The 27,949-nt window shown below is 57.3% G+C and overlaps 2 protein-coding genes across 8 annotated transcripts in view; one reads left to right on the forward strand and one right to left on the reverse strand.

Annotated features, from left to right (window-relative positions):
• Positions 1-7,274, reverse strand: part of G6PD (glucose-6-phosphate dehydrogenase) — a 24,953-nt gene extending 17,679 nt beyond the window's left edge. For 2 of the 3 annotated variants that reach the window (XR_003966797.1, XM_030306285.1), the window contains exons 1-2: positions 7,076-7,274; positions 6,054-6,181 (exon numbers count right to left, since the gene is read on the reverse strand). Coding sequence is in view for 2 of the 3 variants with exons in the window: in XM_030306285.1 (XP_030162145.1) it covers positions 6,054-6,181; positions 7,076-7,187 (240 nt within the window). In the remaining variant the exon portion in view is untranslated. Of the gene's footprint in view, positions 1-6,053; positions 6,182-6,795; positions 6,904-7,075 lie in introns of those variants that run through there. The other variant, XM_030306286.1, reaches the window with a different exon arrangement.
• IKBKG (inhibitor of nuclear factor kappa B kinase regulatory subunit gamma) lies at positions 2,510-27,809 on the forward strand. 5 transcript variants are annotated; one of them, XM_030306290.1, is made up of 11 exons: positions 7,586-7,737; positions 11,636-11,837; positions 14,533-14,744; positions 19,792-19,910; positions 22,113-22,265; positions 22,815-22,911; positions 24,003-24,146; positions 24,386-24,528; positions 24,743-24,804; positions 25,004-25,180; positions 26,826-27,809. In XM_030306290.1, the coding sequence occupies exons 2-10, from the start codon at positions 11,651-11,653 to the stop codon at positions 25,144-25,146; spliced, it is 1,260 nt and encodes a 419-aa protein (XP_030162150.1). In that variant the 5' UTR covers positions 7,586-7,737; positions 11,636-11,650; the 3' UTR covers positions 25,147-25,180; positions 26,826-27,809. The 5 variants fall into 5 exon arrangements, 4 of the variants coding, with proteins under 4 accessions (XP_030162149.1, XP_030162151.1, XP_030162150.1 ...); XM_030306289.1 differs by lacking the exon at positions 7,586-7,737 and adding an exon at positions 2,510-2,531 and having other exon boundaries at positions 25,004-27,809; XR_003966798.2 differs by lacking the exon at positions 26,826-27,809 and having other exon boundaries at positions 7,552-7,737; positions 24,325-24,528; positions 25,004-25,041.
• Positions 27,810-27,949: the final 140 nt, after the last annotated feature.

Genomic DNA, 27,949 nt, shown 5'->3' on the forward strand with positions numbered 1-27,949 from the left:
AGCGCCAGACTTAAGAAATCAGACAAAAGACAGTAGAACTTTTATTTTATTTTTAAATATTTGTTTATTTTTGAGACAGAGTGTGAATGGGGGAGGGGTACAGAGAGATGGGGACAGAGGGTCGGAAGTGGGCTCTGGACTGACAGCAGCAAACCCAACGTGGGGCTCGAACTCACGAACCGTGAGATCATGACCTGAGCTGAAAGTCGGATGCTCAACCAACTGAGCCACCCGTGCGGCCCGAGAGGATTTTAAAGCCAAACAAATTACAGGGCAGAAAACAATGAAAACTAAAAATTCATAAAATGGAAAACAAACCGAAAAAATATATCAACAGAGCCAAAAGTTGGTTTTTAAAAAGACTAATGAAGACAGACAACCCTCTGGCGAGACTGTTTTTCTAAAACGCACGAAGAATTAGGAGTGCAACAGGACAAAAGCACAGTCAGGAAAACACAAAAGGGCATTTTATGAACAACCTCACGCCATGTCTGACAACTTTGACGAAATGGACAAATTTCTAGAAAAATCCAATCCATCCAAATGGACAGGGACCTGAGTGGGTGATGGTCACACAGGAAATCGGATCGCGGCCACAAACCTTTCGGCCCCGACAGTACCAAACCCTGACCCGTGCACTAGGGCGCTTCACCAGGGGGCCCTACCGAAACGCCGGCAAGAGGGAAGCCCGTCCGGAGGCAAGCTCTGCCTACGACCCAGAATATATAACTTACTCCTACGGGAAGATAAGAAACCAACGCAATTAGAGATCGACCGGATACTTGGCCAGGAAGAGAAACGAATGGCTAACAGACACGTGAGCAAGTGTGCGAGGTCATCACGGGGCAGAAAAACGCGCGTTAAACCACCAGATGCTGCTTCACGTCTGTTGGAAAGGCTGCAATCCGAACGACCGGCAGCGCCGAGCGCCGGAGAAGAGGCGGCGCAAACTGTACGCGGACGTTCACGGCAGCCTTAACTCGCGGTGGCCCCGCGCTCGGGACAACCCAGATGCTCAGTCAACATTTAGATTTCGTCTAAGAAACAAACCCTGAAAACCGAACCGAACCAAACCTCAATGCAACAGTCGAGCAGAGGCTGGGGAATGGGCGAAACAAGGGCAGAAAGTCACGGGAGCCGGCCAACGGACAGCGGCCATTCGCTGCGTCATTCTGTCCGCTTTGTGGATGTGCGAGATTTTCCAAAACGAAAGGGTGTTGAACACAAGGCAGCTTCGAGCCACAGCGTGGCGCATCCCAGATACTCAAGAGGACCCCCCCCCCCACCCCAGAAAGAATCACCGAGTTCCTTCTCTCCCCGCTCCAACAAGGTTGAATTTTGTAAGCTAACAAAGGAATTCTCTGCTCCAGGTGGAAGAGGAAGGGGCAAGAACGGTCATGGGCTCCGGAAGAACAGAGAAGCAGAGAGCCCTTTCATCTGTGTGCCCTACAATTAGAGCGTGGGATGGGCCCCGGGCGGGAACCTGCGCTCCGCCAAGCATTGCCAATCATCGGGGAGAGAGGAAGCCAGGCTGGGGTGTACTGGACTTGCCGCAGGCCGAGAAACTAACTCCAGGGACGAGGACCTAAATATTCAATGTGAAATTACCTTTTAGAAGCAATGTAACTACTGGATAAACTCATTTCTATGAACAGCTGCAAAATGGAAGCCACGTGACCAGAACCAAAGCAATTCTGGCCTGGTTAAATGCTCCCCCCTGCAAGAGACAAGCAGTTAGGAAGGCACCCAGCGGGCTCCTGGGTGGGAGATCCCGACTCTGGGTGGGGGCGGGTGCAGGCTCGAGGGTGCCTTGTTTGCTCCAGTTTCCTCCTGTTCTTTGCTCCTTGGGTGACCCGATGTCCCCACGCAGGCAAGTTTCTGTCATCTCCCTGTGTCATTTCCAGGCTCCAATGGGACCCCAAACTCCCAAAGTCAGTGGTTCCCAAACCAGGGTTCCCTGTGTTGGTGCCCGTGCCCACATCTCCTGTTCACAATCGATCCCCCAAGGAATCTGGTGTGGGTCCCTGTTGTAACTGCCACCTTCAGATGGCTTCTGTCGCTGGTCTTTCAAGGTCCCACTCCAACCCCCAGCCTGGGAAGTAAGCTCCCTGTCCACCTCCCTCAGTGCCCAGCAGCCCTCCTCACAGTGACCCATCAGTGGGGCTGGGGGGAGACACTGCTCAGGTCACTTCAGCCCTGTGTGCTCCAGAGAGGACCGGTTTGCTGGGGACCAGCCCGCGGGAGAAACAATCAGAACCACGGCCTGCAAACACCTCCCGACCTTCCTTGTGGCAGGTGATGTTTGCTGACGATCAAATTCCAGTAGGCTGACAGGAATCGGGACAGGTTGCAGGCAATGGATTGGTGGCAGGGGACTAGCCTCCTGTCTGCTGAGTCACGATGCCCAACACCCTAAGCTGTTTGTTCTTGCTGCTCCCCTTGGGATTAACCAGCAACGGAACCTGCTTGCCCTGTTCAGCTCAGTCCCTGTGACCAGAGGCCTGCTGGGCTCCACGTCAACCACGGGAGAGGTGAGGTGGGACCCAGGACAGTGGTAGGGGGTCCTGGCGGCTGCTCCAGGGAAGTGGCCCGCCCTCCCCCCCAGCCTAGACCAGCCTCCTTTGCAAGAAGGAACGTGGGAAGGCATCGACCAAATCAAAGCACGCCATGAGCCGGGAGGGAGGGGGGGTGGGGGGGGGATGGAGCGCAGGGACTCCAGGTGAAATGCGGTTGGAAGTCTCGTCTTTCCCAACCCCCTCATTCTGCCTGAGAACCACAGTGGGGAAAGAGCTGCCCCGACACCTGTGGTGACCTAGCAGGAGAAGCGGCCCTCGTTAAGATCTCCAGGTACCAACATCTGTCCCCGCTGGAGTGCAGCGGGGGCCACCACCTGCGTGTTGCCCCCTAGGCTTGACCTCAGCTTCTAGCGTTATAAACCCGAGCCACTGCCGACATCTCTGCGTGAGGATTTTACAGCGGAGGGTATAGCAGAGAGCTTCACAGGCTGGCTGCCAGCTGGAGGCCTGGCAGGGGTGGGCCACCCAGGTCCCCCGAGGGTCACCTGGGTCAAGGATCTGCCTGGACTCCTGGGGTGGAGGCTGGGCCCTGGCTGGGGCCCAGTTGGCTCCTGACAGCCGGGGAGAACCTGGGGGCTGCCGAGGTAGGCTCAGCTGCAAAACCAACAAAAGGGCCTCCCTCTTACACCCTGGGGCTCGTGAATCATCAGGCCTCTGGGGAAGTGCCAAGGTCATCATGACACAGCAAGAATCTTATCGACCCAAGGGGGAAAGGCAGCCCAGAAATGCCCCCAAAGGAGAGAGGCGCTAGTGCTTCCAGGTCATACGGGCATGAGAGCTCGAACACCCATCAAGTCCATGGCCCTTGCGGTCCAGGTGGGGAGATTTGAGGTCCAGAGAGGCGAGGGGCTCGCCGAGAACCCTGCAGCGAGCCAGTTCTGCCCAGGCACACTCCCTGTCCTATTCTCTCTCCCGCTCCCCCGTTCCTTTCTCCATCGTCTATGGGGGAGAGTCCGCTGGCCTATCCGCGGTCTTATCAGCTGGGAGAGGAGGTGACCTGCCAGGCCCAAGGTTCCCCTCCGACACTGGTCTGTAAAGAGAAACTTGTTTCTTTCATTCCCGACGGGTACAGTAAGTACCTCCACTCCTTCCCCGGCTGGGCGCAGGAGTCCTGAGCAAGGGGGTGACGGCCACACTAGAGGAACAGAGAGCAGCTCAAAGCCTATTGGGTAGCTCCGTAAGCCAGCATCAGGACGCTCCCAGCAAGGAAGCTAGGCGTGAGAGCGAGGGGTGGGTAAACAGGGGAGGAAGGGGCAGAGGGTGGCCTTGTGGGCCCAGCCTGCCCTGGGGCATCTGCTGGCCACTGGCGGCTCTGCACCTGCTCCTCTCTTTGCACGCGTGCTCCCCAACCCTGGCTCTGCAAACCTCACTCGGAAGGCCCTCCTCATGGGAACTGTGTGCCGGAGGTGGCTGGGGACACAAGGGCCTGTTTCCTTTTTCTGTCACGTGCGCCACTACGAGTTCTTATTCGGCTACCAACTCTCCTTGGGTCCCTTCGGCCCAGCACACAGACCACACAGAGAAGGCAGAGCCCGTGTTCACTACACCGCAGAGAAGCCACTGACTACGATTTAATGGATGAACGAGCAGGGAACTTGCTGGTTCCCAGAATCAGGCTGTGGCACAGTGCGTCTCCAGTGCCGCTCTATCTCCTACAAGGGGGGGGCAGGCATCAGACAGCGGGAGCTGTTCTAGATGCTGCTTGCGCACGGGACGCCCACCCGCCTGGCCCCAGCCCCCTTGAGCAGGAGGACGGGCGAAACAACTCAGGACGAGGGGTCCTCCCCCACCCCACCCTGCTGTAGTGGCACTTCCCATTTCTGCTCTGGAAGCCTCTGGATGTTGCTGTCAGGGCAGAGGAGAGCAAAGGGGAACCCTATCAATTGCAAAAAAAGTTGCTCAACCCCAAGCTGGCCATAGGCGAAGGCAGTGAGCAATCAGGGAATCAGCTCAGCTCCAAGTCTCTTGACATCTGTTTCAAAAGGCCTCATTTGCTATGTGGAAACACTGAGGTGCAGAGAGGAAGGACACTTGCCAGTCATACAGCAAGCTTGGATGCTCTCAATAAAGCATCTGAGAGTTGAGGGCCTGGAGTTCTAAGCCATTTATTGTGGCCTGGGGTCCGCTGGTGGAGCGCCCTATGACAGGCTGCTATATGGACGGGGGAAGGAAGAGGAACGATCCTGAGTAGCTTTCTGCTCCAACTTGTTTCTTGAACGAACAGCCTAATGGTCAGAGTCCTAGGTGGGAAGGTCTGTGGCCAATACAGGTATGGCTCCTCGAAGCAGAACGTGCTCCCTCGAAGGAGGGCCAGGGTAGAGACCAAGGCTGCTCCCCGCTGCCCCATGTCCCCGGGTTCCCCCTACTCTTGGGGTTATGGACTCAGAGGACAGTGCTTGGGGTGGCCTGCCCTCCCCCCCGCCTTCTGACAGAGTGCTCCCCCCAGCAGCACTGTGTCCTGCCCTCCCTTTCTGAGTTCTGATCAGAATCGCAAAAGCTGGCAAGGAGAGGCTCTGCATATGATACATGAACAAAGAACCAAGTTCTCTTCCAGAGCTAAGGGGACCTTGACATGGAAGGCACAGAGAGACAACGTGTACCCTGTCAAGAGTCAGCTACTTTGTTAGAATTCCTGCTTGAGGTTGTACAAGTTACTGGCAGAAATTGTCACGGGATGGTTAGCAGGTTGTCGGTCTTGCCCAGGAGGAAAGTGAAGAGAGATCACTTTTACTTGGAGATGAAACCCTGGCAGCTCACCTTGCCACCCGGCAGATCTGGTTTCCACAGGGCACACCGGCGGGATGCTTTAGTCTGGGGGGTCACGGCTCCACCAGGCACCCCCAACCCCCTCCTGTCTCCACCCTCCATCATGTCCAGTTCATGTGCTATACCTCTGACTTTGACCTTCTGGACCAAAATGGCAGTTCCACAGCTGATACAATGGGCTGGGGTGGGACAGGTCATAGCTCCTCAGCAGGCCGTGGAAGTTTGGGTAATGACATGGTATTCAAAGGAAGGTCGAGTGTTTCCCCCTCCGGGGAGACTTGTGGTAGAGAGGGACAAGGTGGAGCTCGAGCCTCAGATCCTGCCTTTGGGACTAACTGTGTGACATTTGTCAAGTCACAAAGAGGTTAGAAAAGGATCCAAAGTGAACAGCCTCCCCTGTCGGCAGCTCGGTTTTCCCCGTGAAGGAAGAAGTCCGACCAGACAGTCTCTAAGGACCCCCCGCTCCAGGACATGGGTCTATAGTCAATGGCTGCACACGGATTTCATGACCACCTGGCAGTGCACTTATACTGGGTGGGACTGGGAAGATAGTGGCATACGGGCAGGAGCAAGAGGGAGGGCCTAGTGGAGCGGAGCCCCTGGGGCCCCACGACAATGAGTTGGGAAAGCCCAGGGACCCAGCAGGAAGGGACCTGAGGCAATGTCACACTCGAAGCCTGTTTAAGATGTGGGGCCCGCGGGGAGACTCACCGATGCACCCATGATGATGAAGATATGTGTGTCAGATCGATGGAAGGCATTGCCCTGGTACAGCTCTTCCCGCAGGATCCCGCACACCTGGGTCCGGCTCAGGGCCACCTGCTCTGCCATGATGCTCTCTGGTTAAAGAAAGGCTCGTTGACAAGGCACAGAACAGAAGAGCATTGAGAAGTTTGGTCCGCTTCTGGAGGGGTCCTTTGGGATCTCACCCAGCGATGCCTGATTATTGAAACCACTCACTGAATGGCTGGGGAACAGGACGGCTGGGGGGGGTTAGAAACTGCAGGCTCTGGGCTCCCACCATACTATCCAGGCAACTTTTTCTCATGGCATACTCTACAAAACATACATACTTTACCACACTCAAAGCACTGGTGGATGCCAGCAAGAGCCTCAATTCTGCGGGACTATGGAAAACTGCTGGAGCGCTACGTAGCCTGCCTGGGACCAATTCACCCCAGACTCCAGCGGAAACTCCACAATGAGCGGGAGCATGTTAGACCACGCAGACGACGGTGCAGTTCCAGCGCTCCTCCGGCCAAGCTGGGAGACGCCGGCAAGTCGCCGCCCCTCTCAGGGTCTCTATCTCCTCAGGGGTTCAACGGAGAGATGCAGGGGACACTGGGACCAATTAAACCCTCTCCATTCGGCCCCGCTCCCAAGCATGGCAAATCAAAGGGCCGCGCGGCACAGCATGCTCCTCCGCTGGCGCGGCGCCTGGCCCCTACGTTACCTGCGTCTCACAGCCGACGGACGCCGCGCTCCTAGCCCCTGAATCCCAGGCCGTTTCCGGGGGCTGTGCCCCGCCGGCTCATTTAACCAGCGGGGGCGGGCGCCTAATCTGAGCTGACCGGCCTCAGGCGACGCGCGTGGGCGGGGCCTCAGCATGCCCCTCCCCCACATGGGCGGGGCGGAAATCGGGCGCGGGGAGGTGCGCGCGCATCCCACGCTGGGGGGCCCCCGTCCCCGCTAAGCTCCCACCCTTGGCCCGGCCCGCCCCGCCCCTTGGGCACCTGCTCGCGCCTCCCGGCCGTGTGGCGCCTTCTGTCCCTGCCGCCGCTGCGCCGCGTCCTCGTTGCCTCGCGGGTCCGCGCGCAGCTCTGCGCTGTCCGCCCGCGTACCCATCGCTAGCTCGGCCCGGTCCTACAATCCAGCTTTTTCGCCCGTCCCGGGCGGCCCTGCACCCTCGCGGAGGGGTCTACTTCCGCCGGCAGTGTGACCACACCTCCTTGACCCTGTTCCAGGGCGGGGCCTTCTGCAGCCAGGAGGCTCCCTATTAGCTCCTCCCCTGGCGGGGGCGGGGCGGCCCACCGCCTGGAGGCTGGAGACCCCCGCCCGAGAGACGAGGGTGAGAGTGGGTCGCGATGCTCCGAAAAGCACCAGGTGCTGCATATCACTGGGAGCGTCCTGTGGGCCGGCGAAGGCTGACGGGCTCGGGTTCCCCTCGGGAGCAGCCTCTGCCACATCTCTGCCGGCTCCTGGGTGGGGGCGGGGCTTGCGTGTTTTACTTCCGGATCTCACAGCTACGACACCGGAAGCCGGAAGTGTGAATTTCGGCAGCGGGAGAAGGAAAAGGTGACCGCAGAACCCGGACTTTCTCGGAGCGCCGGGGCCCGAGGAGTGCTCGCGGCTCGCTGTTCCTGCGCTTCTCACGTCGGACCGACTCTGCTGACAGGTGTGGTCGTCTTCTCGAAGACAGGGTACTTTCGGTGGGCGTTCCGCTGTCTCCGAGACTCCCCCGGACATCCAGGCTTCCCCTTCCTTTTGGGCCTGGCCCATTTCTGCTGCCTGCTTGTAGCGCACCGGCCGCGGCCGGCAGATGCAGGGGCCGGGTTACCTTGCTGGCGAGCGGGACTGTTTCCGTCCTCCGCCACCGCTGCGGAGTCTGACCACACCCCTGCTTTGTGGATGACTCTTCTAGTTCCGAGACATTTTCTGTTCATTAAACTTGACTGCATTGGAGGTTAAGTTCTTTAAAAAGGCTTCAAATATAGTTTGGCAGCTACGTGTCTTACTTCATGGGCCTCGCTTTGCAAAACGATTAATGTCTACCCGACCTCAAACCGTTTCTGTGACTTGGGGATGGATGAGCCATCCTGGCGTGTTCAAGGAATGGCAAGGAGGCCACTGTAGCTGGAGTGGAGTGTGTGAGGGGAGAATACCTGGAGAAGAAGCAGTGAGGGACCAGACAGTTGAGGGCTTTGCAGGCCGTTTTAGGGACCTTGGCTTTTACACGGAGGGCAATGAGGAACTGGTAGGGAACAGAGTAGAGGAGGGACGTGATCAGAATTACCTGTTAGGCCAGTCTGCCCCTGTGGGGAGAACAAATTATAGGGGACAAGAGGTAGGAGCAGGGTGACCTTTTAGGAGGTTATCGCAGTAATCCAGATGAGAGATGGTGGTGCTTTGAACATTTTATTATGAAAAAGTCCAAAGATGTACAAAAGTAGAAAGAGTAGAATAGTAAACCCCATGTACTCCTCTCCCAGCTTTGACAGTTGTCAACTCATGGCTACTTTTGTTTAAAAATTGTTTTTACATTTATTTATTTTTGAGAGACAGAGACAGGGCACAAGTGGGGGAGGGGCAGAGAGAGAATGAGACACAGAATCCGAAGCAGGCTCCAGGCTCTGAGCTGTCAGCACAGAGCCCGACGCGGGGCTCGAACTCACAAACCACGAGATCATGACCTGAGCTGAAGTTGGATGCTCATCCGACTGAGCCACCCAGGCGCCCCAGGGCTGCTTTTGTTTAATTTATGCTTCTCACACACATCTCTTGTTATTATTATTTTCTTTTTTTAAAAATTTTTTTTTAACGTTTATTTATTTTTGAGACAGAGAGACAGAGCATGAACGGGGGAGGGGCAGAGAGAAAGGGAGACACAGAATCGGAAGCAGGCTCCAGGCTCTGAGCCGTCAGCCCAGAGCCCGATGCGGGGCTCGAACTCGCGGACCGTGAGATCGTGACCTGAGCTGAAGTCGGACGCCCAACCGACTGAGCCACCCAGGCGCCCCGTTATTATTATTTTCAATAGTGGCTTTGGGACATAATTCTCATACCACCCAATTCACCCATTTGAAGTGTACAGCTCCCTGGTTTGTAGTATATCCAGAGTTGTGCAACCATCACCACTATCTCATTCCAGAATATTTTCATGACTCCAAAAAAACCCTGCACCTCGTAAGCATCACCACTATCTCATTCCGGAACATTTTCATGACTCCAAAAAAACCCCGCACCTCGTTAGCTATCACCTTCATTACCCCCTATCTCTCAGCTCTTAAGCATCCACCAATCATTCTGTCTCTATGGGTTTGTGTGTTCTGGACATTTCCCATAAATGTAATCACACAATATGTTGTCTCTTGTGAGTTGCTTCTTTTAGTGTTATGCGTGTAAGACTGGTCCATTTTTTGGCATGAGAATGTGCTGGACTTTTACTCATCAGTTGATGGACTTTTGGGTCATTTTCACTCTTTGGCCATTGTGAGTAATGTTGCTGTGAGCATTTGCGTGTGTGCATGTGTTTTTGTTTCTGCCGGGGAGATAGGTACCTAGTGGCAAATTCCAGACACTGTATAATTTCACTTCTAAGTATTTCAGTATGCATCTCTAAGAAAGGATTAAAAAAACATGAACAAAATAGCACTATGACACCTAAGATAGTATTAATTGCTCACTGTCATCAAATAGATTCTGGGATACGTTTTGACAGGATTTCCTGATTCGTTAGACGTGAGCCGAGAGACACAGGAGTCCAGAGGGACTCCAAGGTTTCTGTCCTGGTAGCTGGAGGATGGATTTGCCATCCACCGACAATAAGGAGGGCTGTGGGGGGGGGGACTGGCTTTTGGGGGCTGTCAGGAGTGCAATTTTAAGGTTAGTTTTGAGAACACTACTAGATATCCAAGTGGAGATGCTGGGTTTGGGCGTCGTCAGCAAGAGGATGGGGGTTAAAACTGAGAGGCTGGATGAACTCTGTATTGGGGTGACCGATGTTAGAGAAGAGACCCCGGAACAGAGCTCTGGGGCACCACAACATGATAGGGTGGCTTGGTGAGGAGGATCCAGTGAAAGAGCCTGAGCAGGAGCAGCCAGTGAGGTAGGAGAACCAGGAGAGTGCGCTTTTCTGGAAGCTGAGGGAAGGACTGGTGGCTCATCACATCCTGTGGATGGATGGTTCAGTGGGGCGTTCGGGGGAGCATTATCAGCGTAATAGTTTATTCAGCATTAAAGCCGTCCTCTCTGAGCGCAGGCCTGCTCCTGGAAGCTTGTGTTGGGACTGGCTTCCTCCTCCAGGTAGTCAGTCTTCTTGGGTGGACTTTATAAGGGCTCCAGGCTAGTGCTGCCCCACATTGCCGACCAGTCCACGGGGGAGTGCGCGCAGCTCAGCCTGCTCTCTTAGGCTGCGGGTCCAGCTCCCGCTTTCAGATCCCTCAGTGCGCAGCAGACACTGGATGTCCCATTCTAGCCCTCAGCTCCAGGGAACACTCATGTGGTTCTGAGCAGTGTCCTTGAAGCTCCCCTTACTCGGCAGATTAATTTCCTGGAGCTGCTGTGAGAGATGACCACAAGCCGAGTGGCTAAGGTAACACATTTATCCTCTCCCAGCTCTGGAGGCCAGAACTCTGGAATTAAGGAGTCTGCAGGACCACGCTCCCCCCGCAGGCTCTAGGGGACGACCCGTCTTGCCTCTTCCAGGCATTCCTTGGCTCTTGGCCACATAACGCTCTGCCTTTGTCGTGACGTTGTCTTCTCTGTGTCTGTGTCTCTCCTTTTCTGTCTCTTATAAGGAGATTTGTCATTGGACTTAAGGCCACTCTAATCCAGGATGATCTCATCTCAAGATCCTTCACTTACTTACACCTGCAAAAAGCCCCTTTTCCAAATAAGGTCAGAACATGGACATATCTTGCTGGGGGCCATCATTCAACCCACTACACTAGGTAAGGGGCCAAAACCCTTCACTCCTGCTCGGAGGTGTATGTAGCAGGTAGGATTCACAGCACACTGATACCTCCCTACAAAAATAATTCTCTCCCTAATTTCCACTCTCTGGGGAATTTTTTTTAAGTTTATTTATTTTGAGAGAGAGAGAGACAGAGAACGTGCGTGCGCAGGAGGGGGAGGGGGGGGGGGAGAGACTCCTAGGCAGGCTCCATGCTGTAAACATGGAGCCTGACACGAGGCTCAAACTATTGAACCTCGAGATCATGACCCGAGGTGAAATCAAGAGTCTGACGCTCAACTGAGCCACCCAGGCACCCCTAAATTCTTCATTTCAGTTTACAGCCTGGAGATAGGTGCCAGACAGAGTTTATAACAAGTGCTGAGCCATACATAGCCTTTCTAATCCCACATATGGGCCTGCACCTCCCTTTGGAACGAAAGTATATCCCCCGTTTAGACCGAAAAGCCCATTTTAGCATCCTATTACACTTGACACAGTGCCTGGCATTCTGCTTAAAGTGTGGCCTTGGAACTCCTGCACAGACTGCACTCCCTGTCCTTCAAGGTAAGAGAATTCGGCGAGGGTCTCATGTGACACCTCTGCTGCCTTGCTCTTCCAGACCCTGACTTGTTGGATGAGCAGGCCCCCCTGGAAGAGTCAGCTGTGTGAGATGGTGCAGCCCAGCGGCGGCCCGGCAGGGGACCAGGACGTGCAGGGTGAAGAGTCTTCTCTGGGGAAGCCAGCTATGCCCCACCTACCTTCTGAGCAGGGCACTCCTGAGACCTTCCAACGCTGTGTGGAGGAGAATCAAGAGCTCCGAGGTGAGGAAGATAGCAGGTGTGCAGAGTAAAACGTCAGAGGTCCCAGCCCTGTTGGTGGGGGAGGCTTACTCCCCTCACTGGTGCCTCTGCTTTTACTGGGTCTGGGGTGGGAGTACACCTGAGAGCCAGCTAGTGATTCAAACTCAGCCACCCTCCCTTTTTGTCTGAGGAGGGAATTCCCTGGAAATGGACTCTGAGGTATAGATTAATGTGCAGGAGGTTTATTTAGAGTGCGCCTACACAGGACCACTCTTGGGGAAGGGAAGGGAAGAAGCAGGGGTGGGCACGGGGAGAAGCTGGACAGCAGTGCAGGCCGACCCTACCGGGAGCTCTGGAGCCGGAGCCACCGTTCTGAGTTGCCCCATTTGGGCCAACGGGGCCAGACTTTTCTGCCTCCTCCTGATCCATCATGAAGCACCGGCTATCCTGGGAGTAGGGGGGCGGCTCCCAGGAAGGGGGCGTGGCCTGTTCCTCGAAGGGCCTGCGGGAGGCTTTGGGAGGGGGCGCGGCCTGCCTTGGGAAGGGCCTGAGGGCTGCTTTGGGAAGGGGGCGTGGCCTGCCCTGGGAAGGGCCTGCGGGCTGCTTTGGGAAAGGGGATTTCTGGTTCAGCTTGTACGGGGCGTGACCGCAGGCCCGGTGGTGGCTCCTGGAGCCTGGAACCAGTTCCTGTCTGTCTTCGTCACCGCCCCCACCCGCTCATCTGCTCATCTGCCGCGTCCTCACTGGTATTGTGCGGCAGCTTCTCCAGGTCCCAGGGGCCTGCACCTTGCCTCTCGGGCAGGGTGGCCGCCCTTGGGAAGGGGCACATTGCTGCCTGGCGTGTGACAGTACCCTACCCCTGCTCCCTGCCTTGTAATCACGCTTAGCCGTCTAGGGGCTGTCCTGGTCACTGCATAGTATCGAGCAGCATCCCTAGCATCTACCCCTAGATGCCAATAGCACTCCTCCAGTTATCACAACAAACAGTGTCCTTAATGTTGTCAAATGCCTTGCTATGTTGGGGTCACATAGAGCTGGTGGCCAGGTTGGGGGCAGGGAGACAGCTCACCTTCCACAGCTACATGTGTGGCCTCTGCTGGTCCCCAGCAGGGTGCTCTGGCAAGATGAACTTGGGGTGACAGTTTGTCAGGCTGGGTGTAGAGAGATTATGGCACCACCAGCTCCCCACCCAGGGAGCTCAGGCTTTAGTAGCAGGTAGAGACCTTGAAGCTGCATGGATTGCTTCTGTGCATCTGACCCACGGTTGTTCAGTGTGTTGGCTCCACACAGCATCGGCTCTGCACATTCCTGTTAAATGGGTGCTCTGTGTCAGGTCCTGGGTCAAACCGCCAGGGCCCTGAAGGTGTCTGCTCCCCAACAATGCCCATGATTGTGTCTAAGGAGGAGGGGGCAGGGAGAGGACACAGACTTCTCTTGGAATGTGTATGTGTGTGGGGGAAAATGTCATGGAAGAAATTGCATTAAGCTGGTGTAGGAGTGCATTTATGTGACATGTGCAAGAGGAGTGAATCCAGAGAGAGGAACAGATAAGTGGATGCCAGAGGCTGGGGGCCAGGGGAAGTGACTGCCAGTGGGTATGGGCTTTTTGGGGGTGGTGGTGGAAATGTTCTAGAGGTAGCTAGAGGTGATGGGTGCATAGCTTTGTGAATACGTGAAAGCCACTCAATTACTGTATACTTTAAAATAGTTAAAATGATTAATTTGATGTTACGTGAGTTTTACCTCAGTAGAAAAAGAAGTCGCATATGAGTTGAGCCTTAGGTGGGGAACCGAGCAGGATTACAACAGGTGGAGTCGGGCGAGTGAAGCTGGAAGCCCTGCAGGGGAGAAGTCACACGGGGACGGGAGAGTGCAGAAGGTGACTCTGGAGCCGGGCTCCAAAGCCACTGTAGTTTGAGTGAAAGAATGTTCCGTCAGGTCAAGGGTTTTGACCAGAGGGTGACGTGAAGCTATTGCCTGTTCCTATCTTATATGGTTCTGTAGTTGCTAGAACCTTCACGTGTCACTGATCGGTTTTGTCAACGCTCGATGGTCCTCTGCTGCCTGGGGTGTCCTTGGGTGTGTGGCTCTCCTTTCCTCAGCCTCTGCTGACTGTCTGGCCTTTGCACACGCTCATCCTTTGGCCTGGTGAGAGGGGTACTGGCTGTCTCCTGTGTGTTTATTGTGCCCTGGGCACTTTGCTTTTTCATTTAACCCTCCGCGTCCTATGAGGTGGGTGCGATTATCCCCGTTGAACAGGCACACGAGGACGGTAAAGCTCAGGGAGGCCACCTGCAAACCTGGCGCTCCCAGGCCGCAGCCAGTGATGGCACAGGGAGTTTCCCCTGGTGGCCTTCCCGGAGTCTGCAGGCAGGGTAGGATTTCCCTCCGCCGAAGACAGTGACTGAGCGCCCCAGGGCAGGCAGGCGTGCCTCTGACCCGGCCACAGTACAGATGGCCAGAATGAGTTCGAGTCACTTACAAAGAGAGTGCCATTTGGCACACACTTTTGAGTGAAGCTGATGTGTTTGGAGAAATTTAGGTGCTGGCTGTCGGCGTAATTGATGCTGAAAGTGTTACGTAAAATAAAAGGAACCATCTCAAAGCCATGTCTGTGTAAGAGGCCGCATGTGGGGAGGGTGCCGTGATGGGCCCAGGTCGGGGCTGGTGGGGCGCCCCCCGGGTCTCACCTCTCTGCTCTCTCCTCTGCCGCCAGATGCCATCCGGCAGAGCAACCAGATGCTTCGGGAGCGCTGTGAGGAGCTGCAGCGTTTCCAAGGCAGCCAGAGGAAGGAGAAGGAGTTCCTCATGCAGAAATTCCAGGAAGCCAGGAAACTGGTGGAGAGACTGAGCCTGGAGAAGCTCGACCTGAGGAGGCAGAGGGAGCAGGCCCTGCAGGAGGTGGAACATCTGAAGAGATGCCAGAAGGTAGTCAGAGGGGCAGGGTGGGTCCTTCCCCGGAGCCGGCCGGCCGGGGCTGCCGGCCACCTGTGACACCAGCCGCCTGCATTCTGCAAACCGCAGGGACGCCAGCATTCCCAGAGGGCAGCTGGGGTCAGGGGTCCCCGAGAGCACCCTCGGGCTCGGTGCTGCACTAGGAGGGCCACGGAACTCAGCAGAGCCGTCCTACTCGTGGTTACGGCCGTTACAATGGCTGCTTACAGTGAGAGGACACAGGGGGAGTCAGCAAGGACCAAAGGGGCGTAGGGCGGGGTCCGGGACAGACCGGGGGCGGGCTTCCGGGTCCCTGGCCAGGGGGGTCGTGGGGCAGTGCGGTCCGACCCGCGGTGACGCGTGACGACGCGCGCAGGATGCCGCCGCCGGGGAAGCTTCCCTGAGCGCCGGCGTCCGGGGACTTCAGTGGGGGTCGGTCCTGTGGGCCCGGGGCGCCCGCGTGGCTGACCTCAGGTCCTCAGTCTCTGCCCCGCAGACGTGAAGCCGGGGCCCCACCAGGAATCACGCTGTCGGCGCAGACGGCCTGGCAGGGCCCTCAGGGAAGTGTGCCGGGTTCCTGGAGCCGCCATAACAAAGGGCGACAGACTGGGTGGCTCTAAGAAACAAATGTACTGCCTCCCGGTCCTGGAGGCCAGAAGTGCAAGAGCAAGGTGTGGGCGGGACGGGTGCCTCCCGGAGGCCGCGAGGGAGAACCTGGGCCAGGCTGCTTTCCCCACCTTGGCTTATGGCTGTGATGGTGGGCCTCCCGTGGCCTGTGGACACAGCGCTCCACCTCTGTCTCCGTGGTCACCTCGCCTTCTCCCCATGTCCGTGTGTCTCTCCTCCCCCTCTTATGAAGACACCAGGGTCAGAGAGAAATACAGCTGGACGGTAGTTGCAGCGGTGAGAACGGGTTTTATTTGGTAATTACTGACAGCAGGGGATGAGCTGAGCTCCGCTGTGATTTGCAGAGGTGACTGGCGACATAAAGAGTGATGAGGATGGAGGGGCAGTGATCCGGGGCTCAAGTGAAAACTCACAAAGGGGCCATCGGTGTAGATACATGAGGCTAGCTGGCAGTTACGGAAGTTAGCATTCTGTCCCGCACAGAGCCTGGGAATGGTTCTCACGCCCTTGAGAAAGTGTCCCGGGTTGTGGGAGGTGCGCAGATGTTCCAAAGGGACAGAGGAAGGCTTCACGTTAGGGAGGCCTCTCAATAAATGCTCTAAGTGAGCGGAGGTGGGGGCCTAGGTCTGGTGATGGCTAGAACAGGCAATTTTGGCAGCGCTGAGCTTCCCTAGATCGGCTCTGAGTGCAGGGCTTCGGATGGAGTCAAAGTCGTTTTGTGCTGACATCTTTTGTAGTTCTCAACAGTCATCGGGTCTCCCTCCCCCACCTCCTCCAGTACGGCTTCATCTTAACTTGATTGCATCTGTGAATCGGGTCCCATTCATAGGTTCTGCGGGTTAGGACGTGGACCTATCTTTTGGGGGCTGCCGTTCAGCCCATTACAGCCTCGGACAGATGGACTCACTGCTCTTTACTAAGTGCCTTCAGGGCCTCTGTCCGTGCAGCCCCGGGAGCCCCCACTGGCCGGCCCCGGCTCCCGTGACAGGGTGCTGGTTTCCTGGCAGGGGCCGGGACCCCTGCGGTAGCCCTGTTTCTCCGCTGACAAGCCTGTCAGCTCTGAAAAGCATTTTCTCTCCCAGTTGAAAATTCAGGTCGCCCCTGACTGAGCAGCCTCACCCAAGGTGGGCATCTCAGAGAAGCTCTTGTCCATTGAGCAGAGCAAAAACCTGGGCACAGCCCGAGTGCCCGTCACTGGAGAAGCCAGTAGAACAATACGTTGGAATTTTTTAACGGTTTTGCTGAGATAAAATTCACACGCCGTAAAAGTCACCCTTTTGAAGTATAGAATCCAGTGGTATTTTGGGCGTATTTGTAGACTTGTAGAACCATTGCCACTAGTTCCAAAACATTTTCCTCCTCCCCAGCCTCGCGCTCCCCTCCAGAAGAAACCCCACCCCCGTTAGCAGTCACTCCCCACCCTCTCCCAGCCCCTGGCACTCCCTGGTCTGCTTTCTGTCTGTGGGTGTGCCTGTGCCGGACCTTGCATGCCAGTGGGACCATCCAGCGTGTGCCCCTCACCTCTGGCTGCCTCCACTCTGCATGGTGTTTTTGAGGCTCATCCACGTTGCAGCGTGAGTGCGTGCGTGCTGTTCCTTTCATGCCGGGTTATATCCCGGCGTACGCAGATACCACAGTTTGTTTTCCCGTTCATCAGTTCACGGACATTTGGCTCATTTCCACTCTTTAGCTGTTGTGAGTAATGCTGCTGTGTGTTTATTTTTTATCTTAAGTTTTATCTCCTTAATCTCTGTATCCAACATGGGGCTCCAACTCACGACCTCCCACTGAGCCAGTCAGGCACCCCCGGTAATGCTGCCATGAACATTTGGGGGTGGACGTGTGTTTCCATTATCGGGTACATACCTAGTGGCTCCCCCGTTAGTTTGAAGCAAGTTCTAGACGCTGTGTGCTTTCATCCGTGAATATTTCAGTATGCATCTGTGAGAGAGGGCTTAGAAAAGACATAACCACAATACCACTGTCCTGCCCGGAACAGTCAACGTTAATCGCTCAGTATCATCAAATAGATCCGGGATATATTTTGACAGGGTTTCCTGATGCGTTGGATGTGAGCCGTGAGACACAGGAGTCCAGAGGGACTCCAAGGTTTCTGTGCTGGTAGCTGGAGGATGGATTTGCCATCTGCCGACAATAAGGAGGGCTGTGGGGGGAACTGGTTTTTGGGGGCCATCAGGAGTGCAGATTAACAGAGGTTCATCTTGAGAACACTACTAGATACCCAAGTGGAGATGCCGATGTGACAGGCCAGGTGGTGTGGGGAATTTGCACTGTTCAATGGGGAGACCTTCACTGAGGTGTCTTCTAGTGAGGACCAGAACACAGTGAGGGGCTGGGCCGCATGGGTATCTGGGGAGAGCATGTTTTGTGGCGGGTGGGGGGGGGGAGCATGTGCAAAGGTCCTGAGGCAGGGGCATGCCTGTCCTTTTCAGGGACCACCCGAGAGGCAAACATGACTGAGGCTGTGTGGAAGAGGCTGAGGAGTGGGTGGGAGAGTCATGGTAGGGGCTGGTTTTGTGGGCTTTGTGGGGCCAATGGAAGGATTTGGGCTTTGACCCGAGTGTGACAGGGACTGTGGGGGCTTCTGTGCTAGTGTGAGACATTATTTGGTTTCGTGTAGATTGTAGAGTGTAGGGGGGACTGTTATGGGTTGAATTGTGTCCCCCCAAAACAAATGTCCACATCCTACACTCTTTACGTCAGAATGCGATATTATCTGAAAATAGGGTCTTTGCAGAAGTAGTAAAGTTAGAGGTGCCTGGGTGGCTCAGGCTGTCAAGTGTCCGACTGATTTCAGCTTAGGTTGTGATCTCACCGTTTGTGGGATCGAGCCCCACATCGGGCTCTGTGCTGACAGCAAGGAACCAGCTTGGGAGTCTCTCTTTCCCTCTAACCGCCCCTCCCCTGCTTGCACATACATGTTCTCTCTCTCTCTCAAAATAAACAAATTAAAAAAAGGGGGGGGGCGCCTGGATCGCTCAGTCAGATGAGCATCCAACTTCAGCTCAGGTCATGATCTTGCGGTTCGTGAGTTCGAGCCCCGTGTCGGGCTCTGTGCTGACAGCTCAGAGCCTGGAGCCTGCTTCAGATTCTGTGTCTCTCTCTCTGCCCCTCCCCTGCTCACGCTCTGACTCACTCTGTCTCTCAAAAATAAAAGTTAAAGAGAGTTTTCATAAAAAAGAGAAATAATAGGATGTGGTCATGCTGGATCAGGATGGGTCTGTCCAAACACACACAGGGAAGATGGCCACGAGATGACAGAAGTAGAGATCGGGGCAAAGCATCTATGGGCCAAGGAGCGCTGGTGGCCTCTGAGGCCAGGACGGAGGCCCGGCGCAGATTTTCCTGCAGAGCCCCCAAAAGGCAGCAACACTGCCCGCTCCTTGCTCTTGGACTTCTGGCCTCCAGAACTGGGAGGCAGTAAATTCCTGCTGTCCTAAGCCCCCTGCTTTGTGATTCTTTAGAGAAGACCCAGGAGACTGACTCCTACAGGTGCGGGAGCGGAGGAGGAGGCCAGGTGGACGCCATCGCAGCCCCCGGCAAGGGCCTTGAGTGGGGTGGGCGCTAGCCGATGGGGTCTGCTGATGGGCACAGATATGGACCCGTGGGGCGGGTGGTTGGACAGCCGGGCCGGGCTCATGGGAGGAGTCTGTCCTGTTAGCCTGCAGGGGGACAGCAGGCCTGCAGACCAGCCCCAGGTATGTATATGCAGAAAGCCGGGGGTTTGGGCCACAGTCCCTGCAGAGAAGGGAAGGAGCATTGGTGTGGTGCCCGCACAGGAGCCCAGGGTGGGGGTACAGAGGACAGGAGTGTTATTCGCTATGGAGGGTTCGGGATGCAGAGGACCGAGGCCAACCCTGGGCTTGAGTGGCTTGAGGTGGCAGGGGACCTGGTGTGGACAGTTGGATGAGGGAGGATGGGCCTCAGGGCGTATGAACGGCTCTTGAGTTTTGTCACTGGCGTAGGTCTTCTGGAAACACATCAGTCCGTCTCAGCGCTCCTTCTGGCAGCCTCAGCCTGTGGGTGGAGCGTGTATTTTGACGCTGTCTTTAGGTCTCCCCTCCGTTGGCGGCAAGTCTCAGAGGCTGAGAGATTCCCACTCGGCTCCGTCCTCGCAGCCTGCTCGCCAGCCTCATGAAACTCGAGGCACCTCCATGCCACCGTCCATGGGGATGAGGAGGGGCTTGGGGGTGTGGGGTCCCAGGAGACTTGCCTTGTTGGGGTTGGGAAGCTTCTGGAGGTGAGAGGCCAGATGAGTGGTGGCACTGGGGGCAGGAGAGAAGCCCTTAGGTGATGTCTCAGTGCCTGCAGGCTGCCCTGTGGCTCAGGGGCGCTGGGGGTGGGCAGCTGGCAAGAAAGCATCACTAATGGGAAGTGGCTTTTTTTCACACAGCAGTTGGCTGAGGACAAGGCGTCAGTGAAAGCCCAGGTGACGTCCTTGCTGGGGGAGCTCCAAGAGAGCCAGAGTCGCTTGGAGGCTGCCATCAAAGAGCGGCAGGCTTTGGAGGGCAGGTGAGTGGGAAGGGAGAGCCCGCCAGGGGCTGCTGTCGCGGTGCCTGAGAAGAGTGAGGCACCTTCGGGGCCTCTGGGGGGGGGTTCCTCTGGGAGAGAATCGACTGGAAAATGTGGAGTGTGAGCACACAGGGGCTTGGAGAATCTGGAGCCCAGCGGTGCTTCGGGGCTCCCTGACCTTTTGCTGGAGCTTGGATCATTTCCTTAGGGAGCATTTTGGGGGGACCCTAGGAGCACACCCGTGATCCACAGTTATCCTCTAGAAGTACTCCGTGCTCTCACAGCTGAGGTTATTACAGGGAGAGGGCACACAGCAGGACCCGTGAGGACAGAAGACACAGGTCGGGGTGAAGGACTCCACGCCTTGGGCTCCCTCCCCGCCTTCCGTGGGGGGCCGGCTGAGTGCTCTCCCTTCTCCAGCAGTGACAGATACATCCCTGGAGACCAAGGGAACCCACTCAAGACTCAGTAGCAGGGGTCTTATTGGACGCTGGTCACATAGGCGCCCTCTGCCGGGCACACAGCAAACTCCCTGCCCCCTAGCAAAGCAGGTGCTATGAATAAACCAGCCAGTCGTGCGAACAGTCCAGGCGCAGGGACCACCCTTGTCAGTAGGCAAAGTGTCATGTCGTTTCAGGGACCCGCACCAGCCCATTGCCCGGGTGCCACCAGAGGGCTGACTTGGCAAGTGGCTCTGTTAATGTGAGTGGCCTGCCGGTTGCTCTTTTCTGCAGAGGGCTTCCTATAGTGGGGTCATTGGGTCAGGGGGCACAGGTGTCCCCCCCCCCACTGCACTCTCATGCCACCCAGGTGCTGCCGTCCAGAAAGAAAGATGGGTCCCCCTGACAGCGGGTCCAGCTCTCCCGGTGCAGGAGGTGATTGGGGTGCACTGGGCGGTGGCAAAGACGCCTTCCTGAAGGCGCTGAGGGGAGCGGACCCGAGTTTTCCAGTATCCGAGCCAGGTGAGAGACCACGTGAACGTGCTTCCATCCAGAAAGCCGACCGTGAGTGAGGAAAGGCATCAGAAGGCCGAGCTTGGTGGCCTCTGGCTCGTCATGTTCTGGTATTTTCCCCGGTGGACTCTTCTGTACGTCTAGCTTTCTAAAATCACGTGTATCACCTGTAGGACAATTTGATGTCTTTCCTGCCTGTCTTTTTCTGTGTACATAAAGGAAACAGCTAGAGGCAACTTTGGTCGGTTAACGACTCCGCACGAATGTTTACTTCAGCAATTCTGGGCTGTTGAGCAACGTCCTTTCGTGTCCCTCCTGATGTGGTCTGGCACTCAAATGCTGAGCTGGACAGCGTGGACACGGCCTCACTCGCACCTAGGGTTTCCCACGTGGCCATTTTAAGAGCTGCAGAATGGGGCTCCTGGGTGGCACAGTCGGTTAAGCGTCCGACTTCAGCCAGGTCACGATCTCGCGGTCCGGGAGTTCGAGCCCCGCGTCAGGCTCTGGGCTGATGGCTCAGAGCCTGGAGCCTGTTTCCGATTCTGTGTCTCCCTCTCTCTCTGCCCCTCCCCCGTTCATGCTCTGTCTCTCTCTGTCCCAAAAATAAAAATAAACGTTGAAAAAGAAAAAAAAAAAAAAAAAAGAGCTGCAGACTTCATACACTTCTGTGCCCTGGGCAAGACAGATCACAGAGGGCAGTGTGCTCCGTGCATTTGGACAGTGGTAGCAGTGACCGTCCCCGGTGGCCTCTCCCACCCAGAAGGAGCCACTGTCGCCTCCACAGACAGGACCACGTGAGGCCTTGGGCCAGCAGGATGACATGGCTGGAGCCTGGGCCTGCACATCTAGGGAGCAGTGTGGAAATGGGAGACTGGGGGCCGTGGGGTGATGTGGCTGCGAGGACGGGGGCGTGGGGTCCAGGTGAGAAGAGGCAAGCCGGGCAGGGGCGCGGCTCCACTCCAGGTGTGTGCGCAGGGGGCTCCGGTTGAGCCGTTGCGGCGGGTCAGCTGCCTCATCGCTTCTAGAACACTGAGTGGGAGGGAGAGAGCCACTCCCCTAAGCCGGCCCTGTGCGGTTGCCCCGTCTCTGATGACGGTGCTTCCACGCTGACATGGACAGCCTCCCCCTTTTCTCGCCCAGAACCGGTTCTGCATCGATGGGACGTTGTGAGCGCGCCCGCACCCGCGGGCCGCAGGGCTTCTCGGCCCGGCCGGGACCCCGCCGTGACCCTCCCCTTCCCCCGTGCCAGGGCCCGGGCTGCCAGCGAGCAGGCCCGGCAGCTGGAGAGCGAGCGGGAGGCCCTGCAGCAGCAGCACAGCGTGCAGGTGGACCAGCTGCGCATGCAGAGCCAGAGCGTGGAGGCCGCGCTGCGCATGGAGCGCCAGGCCGCCTCGGAGGAGAAGTGAGTGGCGCCCCACCCCCTGGACCGACAGGGGCCGGAGGGCCGTCAGCGGCTCTCTCCCCGGCGCGGAGCCCTTCGAGGGCCCGTCCCCTAGCGCCGTCACACCCAGCCGGCCCACCCTCGGTCCCACGACGTCTGCTCCGCGGCCCACGTGCACACGGCGCCGTTTGGCCCACGTGTCGGCAGCATCGGGCCCGGGACCCCGGGAGGCTTTCTTGGCGTGCCTCTGAGTCTCCTTGCACCCAGGCCGGTCCTCCCGCCTTTCTGTGTTTTTTGGGACGCTGACTCTTTCGGAGAGCGCAGGCGGTTCCACAGTGTTGCAGACGTTCCCTCTCTTATTTTTAAAAATGTTGGCTTTAAGACAAAAGGATGCTGAGCGTTTAGTGAAGCCTGCCTCAGAGCTGACGGCCTTCCAGGCCCGGAGGCACCCTGGCCACCCCCTTTCTGGTGTGTGGACGTGACAAGAAGGACGAGGGTGGATGGGAGGCACAGAAGCCTGTGGCTGAGCCAGGACGAGGTGTTTCTCCAGCAAAAGCTCCTTTTCCTCAGGCGGAAGCTGGCGCAGCTACAGGTGGCCTATCACCAGCTCTTCCAGGAGTACGACAGCCACATCAAGAGCAGCGTGGTGAGCAGCGAGCGGAACCGAGTGAGTACGGGGGGAGACGTCCCTGGGACTGTCTAGGACTCCGCCTTGCTTCCTCTCCCTGTGGTCTAGACTCGGAGCCTAGTTCCCCAAATTTAGGGACGTTGGAACTCAAGGCCCTATCTGAAGAGTTGACAGAATTGGCTTTCGGGAGGGATACCAGACTTGTCCTAGAGCTTTGTCAAGCTCGCGGCGTGACAGCCCAGGGCGGGACGTGGGGAGACGGCGATCTGCGTGCCGTGCCGTTTGCTGCCTATGGGTGACTGGGCTGGGCCTCTGGATGCTCTCTCTGTGGGCTGGGAACTTGCCTGTCTCCATGGCCAGTAGTTCCTGCCAGCCATCACCAGCTCGGCTCCTGGCTCAGATTTCTGAGAGCCAAGGTAAGCCCTGGGAATGTTTCCATCCCCCCGTTGAAGGTGGCTGGGAGCCCTCTTCTGGTTTGTTCTCATCAGATCTGTACTGGGCGCAGTTTCTAGCGAGCACATTTTGCGAAGGATGTTGTCAGATGTGAACGTACGCAGGGGAGACTTAACAAGGGTCAAGCCTGAAACCGACCCTGTGAAGAACGGTTGGTTACAAAGCTGTGGCCCCTTGGTCTCCAGAAGGAAGGCTTTGCGGTGTGTGTGGCTGTCCGCGTGTATGTACGTGTGTGTGTTTGTAACGTGTGTGCGTGCGTGCGGGGGCGGGGGGCCTCTGTGAGGGACCAGCAGACCTTCGACCAGGGGGCAGGGTGGAAGGACTGATGGCTCTCAGCTTAGTGGTGGCGTGTCGTGGAGCGTTCGTGCAGGAGACCCACTCGGTGTGGAGGGGATGGCCTCAGGAGGGGGTCTGGCGGTGCCCCTTGAAGGGTTGGAGGAGGGCTGTGCAACTGGGGGTTCTGGGAAAGGCACGTCGCACCGGCTGACCTCACAGTTCCCCCTCCAGCCTCTTGCCTTTCCTGGGCCCTGCCCGCACCGACATCTTGTGGTCGGCATCACTCTGGCGCTGGCCGGCCTCGGTCTCTCGTTCCTCGTGGTTCTTCTCACCTGGAGCGGCCGCCGGCCCCTGCCCTGGGCCAGCTCGGGCTCCGGCAGCCCCCCCTTGCCCATTTCTAGGGACTGCAGCTGGAGGACCTGAAGCAGCAGCTGCAACAGGCCGAGGAGGCCCTGGTGGCCAAGCAGGAAGTGATTGACAAGCTGAAGGAAGAGGCCGAGCAGCACAAGATAGTGATGGAGACCGTTCCGGTGCTAAAAGCCCAGGTGAGCGCGCTCCTCTGTGGCCTGGCGGCTCCGGGACCTCGCGTCCTTTTGCCGTGGCTTCTCGGAAGCCCTTCGCGCCCCTCGTGCCGTTCCTCGACCTGTCGGTGCACGTGCGAGTGACTTTCCCTTGTGCGGTGGGCTGTGGGAGGGCAGGAGCCAGCTCTGCCTGGTCCCCCAGCACGGAGTGTCCGGTGAATGGCCGACGGATGGCAGGCGTGCCCCTCTCTTGGCTTTGCCAGGCGGACATCTACAAGGCCGACTTCCAGGCCGAGAGGCAGGCCCGGGAGAAGCTGGCCGAGAAGAAGGAGATTCTGCAGGAGCAGCTGGCCCAGCTGCAGCGGGACTACAGCCGCCTGAAGGCCAGCTGCCAGGAGTCCGCCAGGTGGGCGCCCCCCCCCCCCCCCGCCCCAGGACTGGGACCCGGTGCCCTTCTCTCGCAGTGAGCGGTGAGGCAGGGCTCGTGGCTTGTCGGCCCCTCGCCTTCCGTCCGTCCCCTCTTCCCGCCCCCTCCTTCTGCCCCACCCTCCCTTCAGCCTCCTACGGAGGCCCTGGAGCTTTACTTGCCCTCGTTGATCTGGCCGTTTTTCTTTTCAAAGGATTGAAGATATGAGGAAGCGGCACGTGGAGGCCTCCCAGGCCCCCGTAGCCCCTGCCCCAGGTGAGTGAGCCGCTGGAGGGTGGGTGGAGAGGGAGGGTGCCAGCAAAAGCCCCTTACCGCCTCCCCGGACTTACTCTGTGGAGCGCACTGCCCCCTGGGGGGGCCTAACGGGGAGGGGCCGGTGGTGGTGACTCCAGGAGCCACACCCAACAGTTCCGACAGGCCTCCGTACTTTCTGCGGCTTCCCCTCTTTCTCCAGCTCACCCCTCCTTCCACCTGGCCCTGCCCAACCAGAGGAGAAGCCCCCCCGAGGAGCCGCCTGACTTCTGTTGCCCCAAGTGCCAGTATCAGGCTCCCGATATGGACACCCTGCAGATACATGTCATGGAGTGCATCGAGTAGGGCCGCCTGCTGACGAGTAGCACGGGGCCGCACGGTGCGTGCTGTCCCGCGCGCCCGGTCCTCGGTTACGGGCTGGCTGACACGGAGCGGGCCGCCTCTTTGAGCACCAAGGGCTAGCTCGAGGACCTCACGCTTCAGCTCCCCCATCTGCTGGCTTGCCTCAGTTAGGGTACCTGCGACCCCAGTTAGGCCCGATGCTCTGCTGTTTTTGTTTGTTCTGTCTGCTTGAACTGCCTGCCTCTAGGGGCTCTGTCTTTTTCCACCTCCTCTGGGGAAGTTGAGAATCAAGGCCAGGGCTCTCAGAGAGAACTTCTTAAGCCGAGATGGGCAGAAGCCCTTCCCCGCGCCCGCCCCCCCCAAGCTCCAGCACACCGTGGCGCCAGCGCCCTCGCGGGCTGTGTGCCATTCCGTTTGGAGGCTGCACCGTGCGCGATCCAAGCAGTCCGCTGCTGACGAACATTTGGGTTGTGGCCGCTCTTTTATTGTCACCGAGAATGCTACAGCGAACAGCCGTGTGCATCAGTTACGTGTATCTCTGGGGCAGATTGTTAGAGGCAGTGGCATTGAGCACGTGCACACGGGGTGGGTGGTGTCAGGGTGCTGCCCCCACTTCCTCGTAGCCTTGCCCATCTGTCAGGCGTGGGGTTGTCTGTTAAGGGTGGGTTTGAGCATCTTTGTGGAGCTTGAAGGATCCTCTCCAGGTCTTCTGGTGGTAATGGCTCGTTTGTACTTTTTGCCCACTCTTCTACCGGTCATAAGCGGGATCAGCTCTCGAGTGTGGTAGACATTGCGATGATCCTCTCCTACCCTGACTTTGTACCAGCGTGTCGTGGGTCTGAACTTTGTTATCTTTCATACTCACATCTCTCCACCTGTCCTGCACCGCTTTGGGTTTGCCGTTGTGAGCAGCTCCCGGTCTGACGGGGAGCCGCTTCCCATGTGTACACTTTTCTTTTCCCTTTCCTTGCACCGCAGCGTGCTCTTGCCCTCCCCGGGCGCGTCGCTGCCCTGTGTGAGCAGTGGTACTTGTGAAGGGAGGCCACTAGGCAGTGATGGGCAGATCGTGAACGCTGGAGCACTCCTTATCGTTGCTTTGTAAGATGCTGGATGTTTCCTTGGATGTCAAAGCCACGGGCGTTAACCCTGCAGTTGTCAGGAAAGAATGTTGGAAGTGGAGGGAGAATGTCCTACGCTCCCCGGGCCCTCCTCTGTTCTCCCCTGGCTGGGAGCGGGCTGTTGCTGAAGACAAGCCTGGCCCAGGGCTTGGGTGGCGCTTGCGGGAGCAGAGGTGCCTTTTCCATTGCCCGAAGCCCGAGTGTCTAATTGCACGTGATTATACTTTGGGAAAATGTTAAAGGCCCGGACAGGCCCCCCCCCAACTCTCACCTGCTGCATTCAGTCCTGATCCTGCGATTTTTCTGTAAGAGCGCTTTTAGTTTGCGGGGGGTGGGTATTAAATTCCCGTGGCCCCTGTGACAAGAGACCAATGTGGTGGCTTAAAACAACAGGAATTCATTCTTTTGTGGTTGTGGAAGTCAGAAGTCTGAAATCTGGGTGACAGTGACAGCAGAGGTGGGAAAATCAGTTTCAGGCCTATCTCCCAGCTTCTGGTGCTTGCCTCCGTGGTTACATGGCCTCTTCTTTTTTCTGACCGTGTCATCTTTTCTGTCTCTTACAAGGACACCCGTCACTGGACGTAGGGCCCACCTACATCATATCCACGGTGAGCTCACTTCGAGGTCGTTATCTTCATTACATCCACAGAGACTCTTTTTTCCAGATAAGGTCGTAATCACAAATTCTGGGGATTATGACATGCATCCATCTTTTGGGCCACCATTGAGCCCAGCACAGGGCTGTCTTCTACAGCGCACAGACTAGGACAAATGGAGTTGAAGCCAGATGTCTTCAGCGCTGGTGGCTCCGTTGGGGGGGGCTCCGTTCCCCGGGATGATGGTGGCTGCAGAGGCACGTGACTGGTTGGGTGTGGGGCAGGTCCTTGCAGGTGGGAATGTCGCTCTTTACGACATCGTGTGTCCAGCTGGACACTGCACCAGGGCCGGCAGACACAGGCGGGGAGAGGAGGGGGAGGCTGCGGGACAGAGCCGAGGGAGCGGCCCGCGCCCTGGGCCCCAGCTACCATCTGGGTAGGGACGGGCTTCCTGCTTTGTCGGGGTAGCGAACACAGGCATGGGGAGCCCCTCTGTGACCGGCCCTGTCTTCTGAAAGGGAGTTGAGAGGAAGAGGATGAGACCCGGCAGTAGTGAGAGGCAGATGTTCGCGTCCCGGGACCTTGCCTCGGGTTCTGGCAGCGTCACCCGCATGGCCATGCGCCCGTATGGCCACTGTACGTTAGACCCCAAGGATTGAAAGCACACCATTCACTCAGGAGTGAGGGGCTTCTGCTTTCTTCTCTGGCTTTCCTGAGATTGGGCTTCTGGAATAAGTGGTTAGATCCCTCCTGTGAGGGAAGCGGCCTGCCTACCTAATTACCGTGCCCCTTGACCCTCACAACCCTGGGTTCGGGAGACAAAGACCGAGCTAGAAGCGCATCCCGCCGAAACCCGTGTCCTTCCTTGTTGCTCACACTTGACTGTGTGGCTACGTGCTGGTCAGTGCTGAAGAGACATCCAGGTGACCAATAAAATGAGCACAGTAAGAAAGCGTTTCTCCTTCACTAGTAACTAAAACACACAGTCAAACTCGACAAAAAGTGATGTCAAACTGGCAACACATGAAGACCTTGGGTGTCCTGTGGGCAAAGTGCACGGCCGGCCCCCTGCCGGGGCCTGGTTTGGCAGGC

This window comes from Lynx canadensis, chromosome X (assembly GCF_007474595.2).
Source record: "Lynx canadensis isolate LIC74 chromosome X, mLynCan4.pri.v2, whole genome shotgun sequence".
Classification (NCBI taxonomy): domain Eukaryota; kingdom Metazoa; phylum Chordata; class Mammalia; order Carnivora; family Felidae; genus Lynx; species Lynx canadensis.